This window comes from Schistocerca cancellata, chromosome 12 (genome assembly GCF_023864275.1).
Source record: "Schistocerca cancellata isolate TAMUIC-IGC-003103 chromosome 12, iqSchCanc2.1, whole genome shotgun sequence".
NCBI lineage: Eukaryota > Metazoa > Arthropoda > Insecta > Orthoptera > Acrididae > Schistocerca > Schistocerca cancellata.
In genome coordinates, this window is record NC_064637.1 from 56659663 (window position 1) to 56679212 (window position 19550).

The 19550-nt window shown below is 44.6% G+C and overlaps 1 protein-coding gene across 5 annotated transcripts in view; it reads right to left on the reverse strand.

Annotated features, from left to right (window-relative positions):
• The window catches only part of LOC126109623 (lysine-specific demethylase 4B-like), a 387367-nt gene extending 368321 nt beyond the window's left edge, over positions 1–19046 (reverse strand). For 3 of the 5 annotated variants that reach the window (XM_049914666.1, XM_049914667.1, XM_049914664.1), the window contains exons 1-4: positions 18264–18697; positions 17939–18082; positions 17194–17375; positions 16282–16405 (exon numbers count right to left, since the gene is read on the reverse strand). In XM_049914666.1, the coding sequence (XP_049770623.1) occupies positions 16282–16405; positions 17194–17375; positions 17939–18064 (432 nt within the window). In that variant the 5' untranslated portion in view covers positions 18065–18082; positions 18264–18697. Of the gene's footprint in view, positions 1–16281; positions 16406–17193; positions 17376–17938; positions 18083–18263; positions 18699–18785 lie in introns of those variants that run through there. The other 2 variants (XM_049914665.1, XM_049914668.1) reach the window with 2 other exon arrangements.
• Between the last annotated feature and the right edge of the window lie 504 nt (positions 19047–19550).

Here is a 19550-nt window from a genome sequence, read left to right on the forward strand (position 1 = left end):
CCGTTGTAGCTGGTTACCAAGCCCCTACAGAACATATCTCTGACTACGTAGATCAACACCTTCAACCCATTACATGCAGTCTCCCATCCTTCATCATAGACACCAACCACTTTCTCGAACGCCTGGAATCCTTACCCAATCTGTTACCCCCCGGAAACCATCCTTGTAACCATTGATGCCACTTCCTTTCACGCCGATCACCTGCAACCCTACCTAAAACCTCTTTCCTCATTACCTTAGCCAGCTTCATCCTGACCCACAACTTCATCACTTTTGAAGGCCAGACATACCAACAATTAAAGGGAACAGCCATGGGTACCAGGATGGCCCCCTCGTACGCCAACCTATTTATGGGTTGCTTAGAGGAAGCCTTCTTGGTTACCCAGGCCTGCCAACCTGAAGTTTGGTACAGATTTATTGATGACATCTTCATGATCTTTTTTTTTTTTTTTTGGTTTGTGGTTTTAGGGCGCAAAACTTCTATGGTCATTAGCGCCCAGCCCGTGACTTAAGACAGTAAAAAACCGAAATTGAAAACCAGCAGCAATGGGAACAAAGTCAGAAAATCGGAGAAACTAAAAATAGAAGAATGCTTAAAAATCTGGTACAGAAAGGGGGTGGTTGTCCCCAAAAAAAGCTTCAAATGACTGACGTCATTTCACTGTCACTAATAAACTGGAGAACGCGGTCGGCTGAGCGCGTGTCATCTGCTAAAATCGACGATAAATCAGGCGATAGCTGTAGACGGGAGCGTAACGGATTAAAATAGGGGCATTCAATTAAAAGGTGTCTTACCGTCCACAGCTGAGAGCAGTGGGGACAGTGGGGGAGGATCGCCGCTTAAAAGATGTCGATGGCTAAAACGACAGTGCCCTATCCGGAGTCTAGCTAAAATTACCTCCTCCCGACGACGCGTTCGGGAGGAAGAGGTCCAAGCGCAAGGAAGGGCTTTCACTTCCCGCAATTTATTACGGGGAAGTGCCGACCAATGCGCATGCCATAAATGAGCAACTTGGCGACATAAACTGCTCCGTATATCGGTGAAGGGAAGCGACTGAATAGCTGGCCGAGGAAGAGAGAATGCAGCCTTGGCCGCTATATCGGCCGCCTCATTCCCACAGATACCAGCGTGTCCCGGGAGCCAGAGGAACGCCACCGAGACGCCCCCCAGGTGGAGCAAGCGCAGACAGTCCTGAATCCGGTGGACCAGAGGGTGCACAGGGTAAAGAGCTTGGAGACTGAGGAGAGAGCTGAGAGAATCTGAGCAGGTAACGTACTGTATCCGCTGATGGCGGCGGATGTAGTGGACAGCCTGGAGAACAGCGTAAAGCTCCGCAGTATAAACCGAACATTGGTCGGGAAGCCGAAAGCGATTTGGGGTGTCGCCAACAATATAGGCACTCCCTACACCTAAGGATGTTTTCGAGCCGTCGGTGTAAATAAATGTGGCGTCCGTCATTTGTGCACATAGAGCAGCAAATGCCCGACGATAAACAAGTATAGGGGTACCATCCTTGGGAAATTGACAAAGGTCACGGAGCAGGCAGATCCGGGGACGGAGCCAAGGCGGTGCTGTACCCCAAGTTGTCAAGAAGGTTTTAGGAAAGCGGAAGGAAAGAGAATGGAGCAGTTGACGGAAGCGGACTCCCGGGGGTAGTAGGGAGGAGGAGCGGCCTGCATACCCTACATCAAAGGAGGCGTCGAAAAAAGGGTCGTGGGCTGGATTAGCAGGCATGGAAGACAGATGGCTAGCATAACGACTCAGGAGGACTGCTCACTGATTGGACAGCGGAGGTTCAGCAGTCTCAGCATAAAGGCTTTCCACAGGGCTAGTGTAAAAAGCTCCAGACACTAAACGTAATCCACGGTGGTGGATAGAATCGAGACGCCGAAGAATAGACGGCCGAGCAGAGTAGAAGACTATGCTTCCATAATCCAATTTCGAGCGCACTAAGGCGCGATAGAGGCGGAGAAGGACCACTCTGTCCGCTCCCCAGGAGGTACCATTCAGGACACGGAGGGTGTTAAGCGATCGCAGACAGCGAGCCGAAAGATAGGAAACGTGGGAGGACCAGCATAGTTTTCTGTCAAACATAAGACCCAAGAATTTAGCGACGTCTGAAAACGGAAGGTTGACAGGACCTAGATGTAAGGAGGGCGGAAGAAACTCCTTACGTCGCCAAAAATTGACACAAACGGTCTTACTGGGTGAGAAACGGAAGCCAGTTTCGATGCTCCACGAGTGGAGGCGATCGAGACATCCTTGAAGACGTCATTCAAGAAGGCTGGTCCGTTGACCGCTGTAGTAGATCGCAAAATCGTCCACAAAGAGGGAGCCCGAGACATCATGAGGGAGACAATCCATAATTGGATTTATGGCGATGGCAAACAGTACAACACTCAGCACGGAACCCTGGGGTACCCCGTTTTCTTGGGAGAAAGTACGGGAGAGAGTAGTGTTCACCCGCACCCTAAATGTGCGCTCTGCCATAAATTCGCGAAGAAAAGGGGGCAGCCGGCCTCGAAAGCCCCAAGAGAACAGTGTGCGGAGGATGCCTGTCCTCCAACAGGTATCGTATGCTCTCTCCAGATCAAAAAATATTGCTACTGTTTGGCGTTTCCAGAGAAAATTGTTCATGATATAAGTGGAGAGAGCAACAAGATGGTCAACTGCAGAACGATGCTTTCGGAATCCGCATTGGGCAGGTGTTAAAAGACTGCGGGATTCCAGCCACCAAGCTAAACGGTAATTCACCATACGCTCCAAAACCTTACAGACACTACTCGTGAGAGAAATGGGACGATAGCTAGAGGGGAGATGTTTGTCCTTTCCAGGTTTCGGAACGGGAACGACAATAGCTTCCCGCCACCATCTGGGAAAGGTACTGTCGGTCCAAATTCGATTATAAAGGCGAAGGAGGTAACGCAGACTATGGGTTGATAAATGCAGCAACATCTGGACATGGATTCCATCCGGTCCTGGGGCGGAGGAGCGAGAAGAAGAGAGGGCATGTTGGAGTTCCCGCATGGAGAAAACAGTATTGTAGCTTTCGTGATTTGGAGAGGAGAAAGCAAGATGTCGCACTTCTGCTGCACGTTTCTTCGGGAGAAACGCTGGCGGGTAATTTGAAGAGCTCGAAATCTCAGCAAAGTGCTGACCCAACGAGTTAGAAATTGCGACGGGGTCCACTAAGGTATCATGCGCGACAGTGAGCCCAGAGACCGGGGAGAAACTAGGCGCGCCTGAGAACCGTCGAAGCCGACTCCAAACTTCCGAGGAGGGAGTGAAGGTGTTAAATGAGCTAATAAAGAATTTCCAGCTTGCCTTCTTGCTATCGCGGATGACGCGACGGCATCGCGCACGGAGCTGCTTATAGCGGATACAGTTGGCCAAAGTAGGATGGTGACGGAAATTGCGTAGAGCACGTCGCCGCTCATGTAGTGCGTCACGGCATGCCTCATTCCACCAAGGACCTGGGGGCCGCCGGGGCAATTCGGAGGTGTGTGGTATTGAACGTTCCGCAGCTGTAAGAATAACGTCGGTAATATGTGTGACCTCATCGTCGACGCTGGGAAAGCGACGGTCATCGAATGTCGCGAGAGACGAAAAAAGTGTCCAATCGGCTTGGGCAAATTTCCAGCGTCGCGAGCGCATATATGGCAGTGGAGACTGCAGTCTAAGGACACATGGAAAGTGGTCACTCGAGTGTGTATCATCAAGGGCGAACCATTTGAAGCGCCGAGCTAGCGGAACAGTACCGACCGCAAGGTCCAAATGAGATAAATTTGTCGTGGAGGCAGACAAAAATGTGGGGACCCCAGTGTTGAGGCAAACTAGATCCGCTTGGTGGAAGACGTCTAGCAATAGAGAGCCACGTGGACAAGGATGAGGAGATCCCCAAAGCGGGTGGTGGGCATTGAAGTCCCCAACCAGCAAATAGGGGGGTGGAAGCTGACCAAGAAGATGAACGAGATCAGCTCGTGCCATTGGTGTGGATGATGGAATGTATACAGTACAAAGAGAGAACGTGTATCCAGAAAGGGAAAGACGGACGGCGACAGCTTGGAAGGAACTGTTTAAGGGGATTGGGTGATAATGGAGAGTATCATGGAGAAGAATCATGAGTCCTCCATGGGCTGGAGTGCCTTCAACAGAGGGGGGAGGTCATATCAGACGGACTGAAAGTGAGGGAGAACAAAGCGGTCATGGGGACGCAGCTTTGTTTCCTGAAGACAGAAGATGACCGGCGAGTAGGAGCGTAAGAGGACCGACAATTCATCCCGATTGGCTCGAATGCCGCAGATATTCCAGTGGATAATGGACATGGGGTGAAAAGAAAATGGAGGAATGTGACCAAAGTTGCTGTCTACTCAAAGACTGCTCGGAGCTACCAACCGACAGCATGGAATGGCATTCAGCCGAAAGCAGAAGATCCTGATCCATAGGTTGGTCAGGAGCAGTCCCTGCCACCAGCGATCGGCCGGTTGACCGGCCACCAGCAGTGCGCCTCGGCGACACAGAAGATGGCCGAGGGCGATTTCCGCCAGGTGGTGCTGTAGAGGGGGCACGCCTTGGCGGAGAAGGAGAGGAACTGGGTTTCTTTGTAGCCTTCTTGGAAGAATGTTGTTTAGATGAATGTTGTTTAGATGAAGGAGGAACCGATGGTTGTGAAGTTGCGGTACGTAAAAACTCTTCACGAGTATGCTCTTTTTTCGAAGACTTGGCGTCCGACTTTTGGGCTCGAGATGTAGCAGAACCCGACGAAGGGTGAGCCATAGAGTGGGCAGGCGAAAGTGGTGAGGTTGAACGAGCGATCTTTGCGCTGGCCGATCTGACGACCGTGGTACTAAAGGTGAGGTCGCAAGTCTGCGTGGCCGCCTCCTTTGTTGGCCGAGGAGAAGCCAGGACAGTGCTGTATTTTCCTGTCTGAGGCACGGTGGGCTTGCGACTGGCGAATAATTTTCGAGCAGCAAAGGTCGACACCTTTTCCTTCACCCTTATTTCCTGGATGAGCTTCTCGTCCTTAAAAACGGGGCAATCTCGAGAGGAAGCAGCGTGATCACCCATACAGTTGATGCAGCGAGGGGATGGAGGTGGACAAGCACCCTCATGGGCATCCTTGCCACACGTAACACATTTGGCTGGATTGGAACAGGACTGGCTGGTGTGATTGAACCGCTGACATCGATAGCAACGCGTAGGGTTTGGGACGTAAGGGCGAACGGAAATTATCTCATAGCCTGCTTTGATTTTCGATGGGAGTTGAACTGTGTCAAATGTCAAGAAGACAGTGCGGGTTGGAATGATGTTCGTGTCAACCCGTTTCATTACTCTATGAACTGCCGTTACGCCCTGGTCAGACAGATAGTGCTGAATTTCTTCGTCAGACAATCCATCGAGGGAGCGTGTATAAACGACTCCACGCGAGGAATTTAAGGTACGGTGCGGTTCCACCCGGACAGGGAAGGTGTGGAGCAGAGAAGTACGCAGCAATTTTTGTGCCTGGAGGGCACTGTGTGTTTCTAACAACAGGGTGCCATTCCGTAATCTGGAAGAAGACTTTACAGGACCTGCTATTGCGTCGACACCTTTCTGAATAATGAAAGGGTTGACCGTGGAGAAGTCGTGACCTTCATCAGACCGAGAAACAACAAGGAACTGTGGCAACGATGGAAGAATCGTCTGTGGCTGAGACTCAGTATACTTACGTTTGTGAGCAGACTTAGTGGAAGGTGAGGAAACCATTGCGGAAGAATCCCCCATGATTACCGGCGTCTCCGATGGCGCGCTCCTCCCTTGTGGGGGCCCTCTCTGAGGGCACTCCCGCCTTAGGTGATTGTTCACACCTCAGGTCACACCTCCCGACAAACGGACGGAGGGACCAATCGGCATTTTCGGAAGGTATCAGCTCGGGTAATCACCCCTCCCTGGGCCTGGCCGTTACCAGGGGGTACGTACGTGTCCTACCTGTCTACCCGGGGCGGGGAATTACGCGTTACCCCGTCACCGGCTACGCACGAAGGGCGTGGGTCGGCCTTCAGACACGCACAGGGAGGAAGAAAGAGAAAGGGAAAGGAAGGAAGAGAGGTCTCAAACGCCGCAGCGGAGAAAAGGGAAAGAGAAGAGGTAAGGAAAAGAGAAGGACAAAGGAAGGAAGAAGACATAAAAGCAAGGAAGGCAAAGAATGCAGTACATTTACGAGCGTCCGTCTCGGGACGTAGGCACAAACCATACTCCCAGAGGGGGAGAAAGGGAAGGAAAGAGACAGAGGTGGGGGAGGAGGGGCAAAGATGGGGGATGGGGAAGGATGCGGAAAGGGAAGGTATGCAGCACGGAAAGGAAGGAAGGCCACAGTAGCTCGGGGTCCCGTGCTCGCTACGCACGTATCCACAAAAGAGTTGTGGACCCCCTGGGGGGATCTTCATGATCTGGACTCACAGTGAAGAACAACTCCAGAATTTCCTCTCCAACCTCAACTCCTTTGGTTCCATCAGATTCACCTGGTCCTACTCCAAATCCCATGCCACTTTCCTTTATGTTGACCTCCGCCTGTCCAATGGCCAGCTTGACAGCTGCCACCCATTCCACATCAAATGGTCCCTTCCCTACAGCCTAGGTCTTCGTGGCAAACGAATCTGCTCCAGTCCGGAATCCCTGAACCATTACACCAACAATCTAAAAACAGCTTTCGCATTCCGCAACTACCCTCCCAACCTGGTACAGAGGCAAATAACCAGAGCCATTTCCTCATCTCCTCAAACCCAGAACCTCCCACAGAAGAACCCCAAAAGTGCCCAACTTGTGACAGGATACTTTCTGGGACTGGATCAGACTCTGAATGTGGCTCTCCAGCAGGGATACGACTTCCTCAAATCCTGCCCTGAAATGAGATCCATCCTTCATGAAATCCTCCCCACTTCACCGAGAGTGTCTTTCCGCCATCCACCTAACCTTCGTAACCTCTTAGTTCATCCCTATGAAATCCCCAAACCACCTTCCCTACCCTCTGGCTCCTACCCTTGTAACCGCCCCCGGTGTAAAACCTGTCCCATGCACCCTCCCACCACCACCACCTACTCCAGTCCTGTAACCGGGAAGGTGTACACGATCAAAGGCAGAGTCATGTGTGAAAGCACCCACGTGATTTACCAACTGACCTGCCTACACTTTGAAGCTTTCTATGTGGGAATGACTAGCAACAAACTGTCCATTCGCATGAATGGACACAGGCAGACAGTGTTTGTTGGTAATGAGGATCACCCTGTGGCTAAACATGCCTTGGCACATGGCCAGCACATCTTGGCACAGTGTTACACCGTCCAGGTTATCTGGATACTTCCCACTAACACCAACCTGTCAGAACTCCGGAGATGGGAACTTGCCCTTCAGTATATCCTCTCTTCTCGTTATCCGCCAGGCCTCAACCTCCGCTAATTTCAAGTTGCCGCCGCTCATACCTCACCTGTCTTTCAACATCATCTTTGCCTCTGTACTTCTGCCTCGACTGACATCTCTGCCCAAACTCTTTGCCTTTACAAATGTCTGCTTGTGCCTGTGTATGTGCAGATGGATATGTGTGTGTGTGCGCGCGCGCTGCGGTGTATACCTGTCCTTTTTCCCCCCTAAGGTAAGTCTTTCTGCTCCTGGGATTGGAATGACTCCTTACCCTCTCCCTTAAAACCCACATCCTTTCATCTTTCCCTCTGCTTCCCTCTTTCCTGATGAAGCAACCGTTGGTTGTGAAAGCTTGAATTTTGTGTGTGTTTGTGTGTCTATCGACCTGCCAGCGCTTTCGTTTGTTAAGTCACATCATCATTGTTTTTAGATATATAGTATATAATATTTATTTTATAGAGTGATGAAGGCAATATAAACAAAGAAGAGCATTGGCAATCTCCGTTATTTATACCTCATATATCTTCTCTATCTAAATACTTTGGTATGAACAGCAATCCAATGAAAAAAAAAAAAAAAACACTGGCCGATCATTCATGCAATCCACCATATTGAAGAAAACGGAGAACGCAAAATTGAAATGCATTTTTACTTTGGAATTTCTTGTCAGAGCTGCTGAACAGTAACAAATCTTCAAAAAACTGTACTGTAAGTACTGCAAACAGAACCAAAAAAGCACAGAAAACCATCCCAGCATTCAGAACTGCTAGTTCCCTTGATTCCAGACGAAGATCACAAAAAAATCATTATCACACCACAATGACCATCTTCAGGTCTGATGATAACAGAAGTAGCCTCATATCATCATAATATGATTAAATCAAAGCGGCATTGTCAAAGGAAATACACAAAATTATTTTGGCACTGTCAAACACACTATTATAATACAGTGTAAATTAGGGCACAGTGCAGGCTGAATCATAATTTGATCATCATGTTACAAAACATTTTAAATTAATGTCAGAAATCAAATTTTACTCTGTATTACTGCAACATATAGGAGTTTTTTTTTTTTTTTTTTTTTTTTTTTTTTTTTTTTTTTTTTTTTTTTTTTTTTGGGGCGCAAAACTGCTATGGTCATTAGCGCCCGGTCCATGACTTAGGAAACAGTAAAAAACCGAAAATGGAAACCAGCAGCAATGGGAACGAAAGTCATAAAATTGGAGAAACTAAAAGCAGAAGGAAGGCTTAAAAATCCTCTACAGAAAGGGGTTGGTTGTCCCCAAAAAAAGCTTCAAATGACTGACGTCATTTCACTGGCACTAATAAATTCGAGAACGCGATCGGCTGAGCGCGTGTCATCTGCTAAAATCGACGATATATCAGGCAAGAGCACTCAATTAAAAGGTGTCTTACCGTCCGCAGCTGAGAGCAGTGGGGGCAGAGTGGGGGAGGATCGCCGCTTAAAAGATGTCAATGGCTAAAAAGACAGTGCCCTATCCGGAGTCTAGTTAAAATTACCTCCTCCCGACGCCGCGTTCGGGAGGAAGAGGTCCAAGCACAAGGAAGAGCTTTCACGTCCCGCAATTTATTATGGGGAAGTGTCGACCAATGTGCGTGCCATAAAAGAACAGCATGACGACATAAAACGCTCCGTAGATCGGCGACGGGAATCGATTGAATAGCTGGCCGGAGAAGAGAGACTGCAGCCTTGGCCGCAATATTGGCCGCCTCATTTCCACAGATACCAGCGTGTCCCAGAAGCCAGAGGAACGCCACCGAGACGCCCCCCAAGTGGAGCAAGCGCAGACAGTCCTGAATCCGGTGGACCAGAGGGTGCACAGAGTAAAGAGCTTGGAGACTGAGGAGAGAGCTGAGAGAATCGGAGCAGATAACGTACTGTATCCGCTGATGGCGGCGGATGTAGTGGACAGCCTGGAGAACAGCGTAAAGCTCCGCAGTATAGACCGAACACTGGTCGGGAAGCCGAAAGTGATTTGGGGTGTCGCCAACAATATAGGCACTCCCTACACCTAACGATGTTTTCGAGCCATCGGTGTTAATAAATGTGGCTTCCGTCATTTGTGCACATAGAGCAGCAAATGCCCGACGATAAACGAGTGAAGGGGTACCATCCTTGGGAAATTGACAAAGGTCACGGAGCAGGCAGATCCGGGGACGGAGCCAAGGCGGTGCTGTACCCCAAGTTGTCAAGAAGGTTTTAGGAAAGCGGAAGGAAAGAGAATGGAGCAGTTGACGGAAGCGGACTCCCGGGGGTAGTAGGGAGGAGGAGCGGCCTGCATACCCTACATCAAAGGAGGTGTCGAAAAAAATGTCATGGGCTGGATTAGCAGGCATGGAAAACAGATGGCTAGCATAACGACTCAGAGGGACTGCTCGCCGATTGGTCAGCGGAGGTTCAGCCGTCTCAGCATAAAGGCTTGCTCCAGACACTAAACGTAATCCACGGTGGTGGATAGGGCCGAGACGCCGAAGAATAGACGGCCGAGCAGAGGAGTAGACTATGCTTCCATAGTCCAATTTCGAGCGCACTAAGGTGTGATAGAGGCGGAGAAGGACCACTCGGTACGCTCCCCAGGAGGGTGTTGAGGGATCGCAGACAGCGAGCCGAAAGATAGGAAATGTGGGAGGACCAGCATAGTTTTCTGTCAAACATAAGACCCAAGAATTTAGCGAAGTCTGAAAACGGAAGGTTGACAGGTCCTAGATGTAAGGAGGGTGGAAGAAACTCCTTACGTCGCCAAAAATTAACACAAACGGTCTTACTGGGAGAAAAACGGAAGCCGGTTTCGATGCTCCAAGAGTGGAGGCGATCGAGACATCCTTGAAGACGTCGTTCAAGAAGGCTGGTCCTTTGAGAGCTGTAGTAGATCGCAAAATCGTCCACAAAGAGGGAGCCCGAGACATCAAGAAGGAGACAATCCATAACTGGATTTATGGCAATGGCAAACAGTACAACACTCAGCATGGAGCCCTTGGGTACCCCGTTTTCGTGGGAGAAAGTACGGGAGAGAGTAGTGTTCACCCGCATCCTAAATGTGCGCTCCGCCATAAATTCGCGAAGAAAAAGGGGCAGCCGACCTCGAAAGCCCCAAGAGAACAGTGTGCGGAGGATGCCTGTCCTCCAACAGGTATCGTATGCTCTCTCCAGATCAAAAAATATTGCTACTGTTTGGCGTTTCCAGAGAAAATTGTTCATGATATAAGTGGAGAGAGCAACAAGATGGTCAACTGCAGAACGATGCTTTCGGAATCCGCATTGGGCAGGCGTAAGACTGTGGGATTCCAGCCACCAAGCTAAACGGTAATTCACCATACGCTCCAAAACCTTACAGACACTACTCGTGAGAGAAATGGGGCGATAGCTAGAGGGGAGATGTTTGTCCTTTCCAGGTTTCGGAATAGGAATGACGATAGCTTCCCGCCATCGTCTGGGAAAAGTACTGTCGGTCCAAACTTGATTATAAAGGCGAAGGAGGTAACGCAGACTATGGGTTGATAAATGGAGTTCCCGCATGGAGAAAACAGTATTGTAGCTTTCGCGATTTGGAGAGGAGAAAGCAAGAGGTCGCACTTCCGCTGCACATTTCTTCAGGAGAAACGCTGGCGGGTAATTTGAAGAGCTCGAAATCTCAGCAATGTGCTGACCCAATGAGTTAGAAATTGCGACGGGGTCCACTAATGTATCATGCGCGACAGTGAGCCCAAAGACCGGGGAGAAACTAGGCGCGCCTGAGAACCGTCGAAGCCAACTCCAAACTTCCGAGGAGGGAGTGAAGGTGTTAAATGAGCTAATAAAGAATTTCCAGCTTGCCTTCTTGCTATCGCGGATGACACGACGGCATCGCGCATGAACTGCTTATAGCGGATACAGTTGGCCAAAGTAGGATGGTGGCGGAAAACGCGAAGAGCACGTCGCCGCTCACGTATTGCATCACGGCATGCCTCGTTCCACCAAGGAACAGGGGGGGGCGCCCGGGCAATTCGGAGGTGCGTGGTATTGAACGTTCCGCAGCTGTAAGAATAACATCGGTAATGCGTGTGACCTCATCGTCGACACTGGGAAAGTGACTGTCATCGAATGTCGCTAGAGACGAAAAAAGTGTCCAATCAGCTTGGGCAAACTTCTAGCGTCGTGGGTGCATACATGGCAGTTGAGGCTGCAGTCTAAGGACACATGGAAAGTGGTCACTTGAGTGTGTGTCATCAAGGGCGAACCATTCGAAGCGCCGAGCTAGCGGAACAGTACCGACCGCAAGGTCCAAATGAGATAAATTTGTCGTGGAGGCAGACAAAAATGTAGGGACCCCAGTGTTGAGGCAAACTAGATCCACTTGATGGAAGACGTCTAGCAATAGTGAGCCACGTGGACAAGGACGTGGAGATCCCCAAAGCGGGTGGTGGGCATTGAAGTCCCCAATTATGAAATTCTTGGAGGTGTATCAAGAACGAGAATGCCTTTCGAACCACAAAAGCGAATCATACAAAGACAGAAATTTGAGAGATGCTGCATTAATTGAAATAGTAAACAGTATGCGTGAATACGTACCTGGAATTGATGTAGGCGCAACAAAATTAAAAATTCGAAGCATTCGAAACGCTTACATAAGTGAACATAAAAAAAGTACTGAAATCACTTAAGAGTGGTGCGTCTACAGACGGTATTTATAAACCCAGCCTTGCTTGGTTTTAAGTTGCAGACTGGTTCTTAAAACATGTAGTCTAGACAAGAGAAACGGGCTTTGGTAATTAATATTTTACATTTATTATGTTTCCTAAACATCTTATTTAGTAATATGTACAGCTGTTTAATCAGCTGAGACAGGTGACGCCATTTAGCAAACTGCGCAATTACGAAGAATTTGTGGTGTGCTGTGCGAACGGCAGTAAGCCTGTAACTCTTTTGCGTTCTTTAAGCAATAACTTTCAAGAAATGAAATGATTATTTCAAATATGAGAAGCAGCCGGGAAGAGACTTTTCACTCAGATTCAAATTTAGATTTTCAATAGGCCAGGCTTTTTAAAGTTTTGAATGAGTTATCAAATACACTGGAAGCAGCATTATTCATTCCTCACTGAGCGAAAGTCATTTTTATTGCAGGGTAATGGACTATTTTGATCCAGTAATGTATGGGCATCATTATTCCGTCTAAACTGGAAGACTGTGCACAACAAATCCTAACACAAAACATACTCTTACATCCTGTTATGTTATAGTTAAAATATGTAACTCCTTAAACATTTCTGTGACATAATCCATATCTATTCAGATGGGAGGAGGGGAAAGTTCTGTTCCTCTTTAACAGCTCTAGATTTTTGTTATCTTTTGTGTCTTGAGAGATAATAACTTCCAATGATACTCTCAGTTTGGAAATATATGTTAAAGTTCTCTTGCTGTAACCTTCTGAAAAACATTTAATGCCTGTACAAAAAATGATGTTTTTAGTCTATATTAGTACTACACAGTGCGGTTACAGTTATTTGTTGCCAATTTTTTTTTATTGCAAAGCATTGTAGAAAATTTGAAAGCATCCAGATAATTCTATAACTGTAAGCTTTAGTGAGAATTTTGTTGATTGAGTTGTAGGGTGTTCTGTGGAAAGGGCTGTTTGAAAGAACTTCTAAATGACATCAAGGACAGTAATGTGTGCAGACTATTTGCATATACAAAAAGGGTGATTAAAGACTAAGAAGGAAGGAAAAAATTTTAAAAATCTGTCTTCAGTTTGGGAATGAGTGAGCTTATTGCCTAAATGCTTTGACAAAATAAAAAAAAAAATGACAGTAACCAAACAAGGTGAAGTCTCCCATGGTGCAGATGATTCAGATTTTGCATCTATTGAGGACGAATTACACTCTCTGAACCAGTCTACTAAAGAGGAAAGTGTTAGTACTGTTAAGAAACCACAGCCAATCAAGTCAAGTCATCAGCTGCATCCATAAAAAAAAAAAAGAAGTGAAATTACTGAAGCTGTGGGGGAGCACAACAAAATAAAACTGACCACAATCTTGAAAGTAGAAATTCCATCTTCAGAAGAAAATGAGCCAAAGAAAGCTTGCACGATTTGTCAGGAATTTTTCTAACATTAATTCAGTTGTTGAATCATGCATATTCTACACTAAAAAGGTGCAAGCTCTAACAATTAAAGCAGAACTGCTTTTTTTTAAAAAAAAAAAAATTTACACCACATTTCCACTGCACCAAAATACATGGTGGACAAAAACAAGAAACGTTATGTCTGTAAAACCAGATCCCTATTATGACCATCCTGAGAGTGCCAGCAAGAAAGATACTATAATAAAGAGCGGTGAGAGGGATATAATACATGAACTGTAGTATTAAACTTATACCTGGCATGAGAAAGATTACACAAAAATACTCCCTGGAAAGTCACAAACATAACACTCCAACACCTGTTACAGTCACCTACATTTAACACACACTTGCATATACACCTCATACTTCACAATGGAAAGGTGTCTGTGAGCACAAAGGCTAGAGAAAACCTTTCCAATTAGATGGCTGAACCTGCTCCTGGGAGTCTACCAGGCATCCGTGGCGTACAACTTTACTTTTACTTTTAAAACAAGATAAAAAGTATTGCGTTTTAAAGTGATAATACTGTACACACATGCTTTGTTGGCAACATGCAAAATTCTTCAACAACTGCGATCAAAGGGAGAAAAGGTCATCACTATTTCCAATGGTGCTCCTAGTCACCTTCAAAAATCACTACCAACTGTCTGAATTGACAACCTCGCTTGTGCCAACAGAATGTTTACACATTGATGCTGGTCAGAGGAAAGGGCCTTGTGATGGTGTAGACAGTCTGCTAAAGCACCGTGCTATAAAACAATCTTTCCAGCCCAATTACAGCTGTAATTCAGAATGCCAAGGATATAGTGAAGTCACAGACATCTACAGCCCTCATCCTGTTGCCAAAAGAAGAAAGTGAAGAATTCCACCAGCAGAACACAGAAGAACAATCCAACCAAACTACCCTGTGAAAGGAATTCAGAAAGCCCACTTCTGATCTCACTTTGAGAGTGAGGGTGAACTTATATCACACTAACTTCAAAGAGCAAGAAAGAAGAAATTTCATTTGCCCAGCCAAGCCCTTAGAAAGAGCAGGAGAATATTCAGATTTACTATTTGCAAAGTGGGATACTTGTGGCCTGTGTACAAAACTGACTGGTCGATTGCAGAGATTATAATCAGTTATGAGTTCAATGAAATTGTTGTGAAGTTTATGCTACCATGTGGATTGGTTGCTGGATAGAAGTTTCCAGCTGCAAGACAGCAACACCATCATCAGTGCTCACAGTACTCACTTTCGGTTCAGTACGTTTTAAGGATTGTGGATGCCCCAGTTCCTCCTGGTTCAACAGGATGACATCACTCGGTATAAAAAGAAGATACAGATGCAGCTGAACCTATTGTTATGTTAGTTCATTGATTAGCTAATTTCAGTTCTAAACAGGGAGCAGAGAAGTTATACGCTTTAAAACCTGTAAAGTTTCTGAAACTCTCATATATTTTTTGGAATGATTTAATATGTTTGAAAAATGTGTCTCTTACTCATCTTCCAGAAAAAATAAAATTTCATGCAAATAAGACCAGCTTTTGATTTCTCAAGACCTATGTATGATAATGCAGTAACTGAAAATGGTTTAACATACAGCAAAATTTCAGCTGTTTACAGAACGTTTTCAACTGAACAGTGGAAGTTCTCCTTTTCAGGGAATGATACTGATCATGGTATGCAGGACTGGCATTTTAAAATAATGAAGAGTGTGTGTGTGTGGGGGGGGGGGGGGGGGGTTTAAATGAAAAACACAAACACACCAGCGACTGTTCCAGAGATATAGCATTTCTTTCCAAAATTTGCATGTGCAAAATGGTGCTTGAGGCATCTTGGATCAGAAATTCTTTTGGACAAAACAAAAATATACAAGTTTCTTACCCTGTCCTGAATTTTAAAATGGGTTAAACTCAGCAATATCCGAGTATCAAGGTGACCTTTCTCTTAACTGATTTAATTGATATGGACTGCACCATGAACTATCATCATCATGATGTTCTCTTCAATTGTATAACCCCTATCTTTATTCCTTCCTCTTTTCACCTTCATCTTCTTTGCCTGGTAGTGGCTCGATATGCTCCCTTTTCTCCAAAGGCCTGTCTTAATTCTCCTGTAGTTGACATCTATCTTTACCTTTATTACACAAACTTTTACAACCTTGGATGTGTTCTCCACCATTCCTGCTTTGTGTTTTACACTTCCTGTATCTCTCTCTTTTTTATTTTTAGATTTCTGCATGCATCCTTGTCTGAGCTTCATTTCATGCACTGTTACATTTCCTACTATCATTTAGCATATTCAAGGGTACCCACGAGACCTATCAGTTTTCCAGTTTTTCCCTTACTGCCCTCCAAATTTTACCTCTCTAAGCTCACCATTCATCTTCTATCATATCCATTTCACCTATTCGAGGGAGTTGATGCCCATTACTACATTTATAATTATCAACAACCTCCAGCTGTTTCAATTTATCCAGACCCCATTTCCTCAATTTCTTATCTATCTTCTATTTCTTCAGTTTCAATTTGCAGCTCATAGTTAACCTAAAAATATACACACAGTCTGAACTGTAGCATAGCTACCAACACGAGATGTCAACCAAAAGAAACCTCGAAAGTATTAATAATGGTATTATGACAAAAAATTATTACTTTTAGTCTAACAGAACGATGGTATACAAATATGACAATGAGTAATAAAATAACTGATAATACAATAAGCACACATACATATAATAAAAAATCCTCTCAAAAAGATTTTTTTTTAAATAAAAGCACTTACATCAACATCTTTATCTGTTAGTGAGCCTGAGACATCTGCTCCATAAATTGGTGAACCATACATTATTTTCTTCCAGTACATGCTCTCGAGCTCTTCATAATCGTTGTGCTTTGGTGTATTGTAACTGAAACACAGTTTCCAATAAAAAATCCAATTGAAAGAAACACACACACACACACACACACACACACACACACACACACACACACACACACACACAGAGAGAGAGAGAGAGAGAGAGAGAGAGAGAGAGAGAGAGAGAGGAGAAGAAGAAGAAAAAGTATACAGCCTTTAAAATCGTAACTTGCAACGAAAACAAACATTTATGATTTATACAATACCCAACTTATCTAGGAGCAAAAGTTCTCCTTGCCTAGGACAGTATTAACATTTTCTACTGTTGGTTGTATTTTATTTTAACTATTGCTTTCTCTCTAATATTAATAATGGATAAATTACAAGAACCATAATGCATAAATACCGAAATCGTAATTGTGGTAGTGAACTTAATGTTTGAAAGATCTTTCTAAAAACTTAAAATAGGTGAATTAAACTATGATTCAGCAGTGTTCTAATCCACAAACAAATTTTTTGGATGGGGATAATCATTTCTCCCAGACTCAAAACTACTTTTATCTCTCACTATCCTCCACCAACATTTCTGACAAAGTAGGAGAATATGACAGCAACTGAACCAAGCTCATTACTCTTACAAAAACATTTTGCAGCAAGAACAAACTGCATGCACATAAAAAGAATGTGCAATTTAACACGACATAAGCTGCATATGGTGACCCTTCTCCTGACTTATACCTAGCATCTGACAGAAATCCTATACATATCATGACACACAAATGGTAAACATTGTAAATGCCAATTTTTACATATAAATATGGATACAGAAAAACTCACCTATCACTGCAAGCTAGATCCCTGTATTCCCTAACAGTCATTGCTTTCTTCTGTACATTGATTTGAGTATAAAGACCAGGTTTTCCATCAACAACCTGACAGATTGGAGCTGGTATGTTCAAATCAATTTCATCTATATTATATCCCGATTTTCGTGGCACCCACTCTGGTGGTGGTATGATCTGCAAAAATAAGTCATGCCTAATTATACGTGCGATTTTGTACTATGAAATTATTATAACGACATTTAAAACTCTGATATATAAAAATAACTCGGATAAGATGTTTAACTCACCTGCATAAGTACAACAAAGAATCATTTGATGTTTTTATAGAAGGAAAGAAAGGGAGTAGCGAACACAAGAAACAAGCTGCGGTACGCTCGTACTGAATTCTTCAAATCATAACAAACACGATATATTAACCGCCAGTGATAATCAATCTGTGCATTCATCTAGAGATTGGAGGTTTACCGCACTATATACTCCAAATAAGCGCTAAACCGCTAATGTGTTTTCATTCATTCATTCATTAATTTGCTCATTTCACGAATTACGGTAAACAATTATCTTTTTCAAAAGACCAATAACAAATCTCTACTGATGATTCGTTTCTGCGCCGACAAACACAAAGAAAAACAGGCAGAAGTATGATGCTTCATATATTTATACAAACTGGATGTTGAACAATGCTCAACTAGTAACACTAACAATCCGCAAAACATTATTAGCTGTAACACTTTTACCTTAGCAACGCCGGCTTTGTGGGCGCCTTGTGATTCCATGTAGCCAATGAATTTTGAGAAATCTTTAAATTCCTCGTAGGTTGGCCGAAAAACCATTATCTTCCGTTCTGGATTCTTATCTTCCATTTTTTCTTTTTATTTTTCCTGCAAAATATGAATGCATCACTTCCATACCCAAACGACGCCAAATTGACAGATACACAACATGTTATGATGCAACGGTGTGTTCCACATAATATAGTTTCTAACAAAAAAGTTATCATTCTAACAACACTCATAGATAATAACACTTAAAACACCTGGAATTTGTATCTGAAATAATCACCTGGCTAGCGAGGAAGTGAAATCAAACTATTTAAAACTGTATTTGTAAACATTGTAGTCCGTTTCTCAGTAAATTCTCTTGTACGCTCCAATCCATTAACTGTATGAACAACCACTGTCTAACGTGATACTCATAACAGCCAACACAATGCTTTAACGATTCTAAAAACTATACTAATTTATTATGTGCTGGTTAGTGGAAGCCAGGAACCGAAACACATTAACGAAAGTCCGGAGACAATCCACAACGCAAAGTATCACTGAAACTCATAGCGTATATACGTACTACGACGAACAGCACTTGCGAATAACTAACTAAAAACTCGGGCTGAAAAAATGAGTGAGCTTTGTCCATATCTTAATTCAATGAAAACGCTAGCACTACCGCATAGACGCCATCTTCCTGCCACTGTCCCGTGCCACCATAATCCCCTGGGTAACCAATCACGGAAACAGTCTCTCACACTGCACATAGCGTAGTCACGTATTCCTAACTGATGCTGAAGTTGTGTTTATCACTTACCTTATAAAATTCTATCAACAACAATTTCAAGACTGCTTCATATTTTAAATTCGGAGACTTCTGAAGTATATTTGTGATAACGTGAACTACCGCCGTTAGATAACATATTTTCGACAAAGACTCTTCAAAATGAACAATCTTTGAAATTTTATTGTCCTGTTTGTAAGTATACGGAAACCATCGAACGAAAGGCACAACGATTTAATGTTAATATCAACGTCTTCTCACTATCTATAATCTTAACGAAAGCGAAATGCGATGGCAAAGATGTCGAGCGGAGGAATGTTGTTAATTCCTCCCTTGCGAAAAAAAAATCGATTTTTCTTGCATTAAGGAGGCAGCATTCACTTTTTATTTCGCAGCATTCTGTGCACTTACACTGTCGTGCTCCTGCGCCTTAAACAACCTTTTCTGATGATTCTGTCATCCAAGCTGCAGTATGACATTCACGCTCGTGAAGAAATTCTGTAACACATACGACAAGAAAACTATTTACGACTGTTCTGAGTACTGAATCATATTTGTTTTCTGTTTATTCCCGCTGCATATAGGCCTACATCCTTCCTTGGGAGAAGCGGCCACTGTTGAATCGGGTTTAGTGCGCTGTGAAACAAATGTGAAGATTATGCAGAAAATATCCACTACCTTAGAAGAAAGTTCATAAAGAATAGAGTAACTAATCGACACCCCTAGAGGCCGTTCATCACAAAAACGTGCAAGTTAAAAACAATTCTGTTTAATATTTCAATTTATTTTTTCGACGTA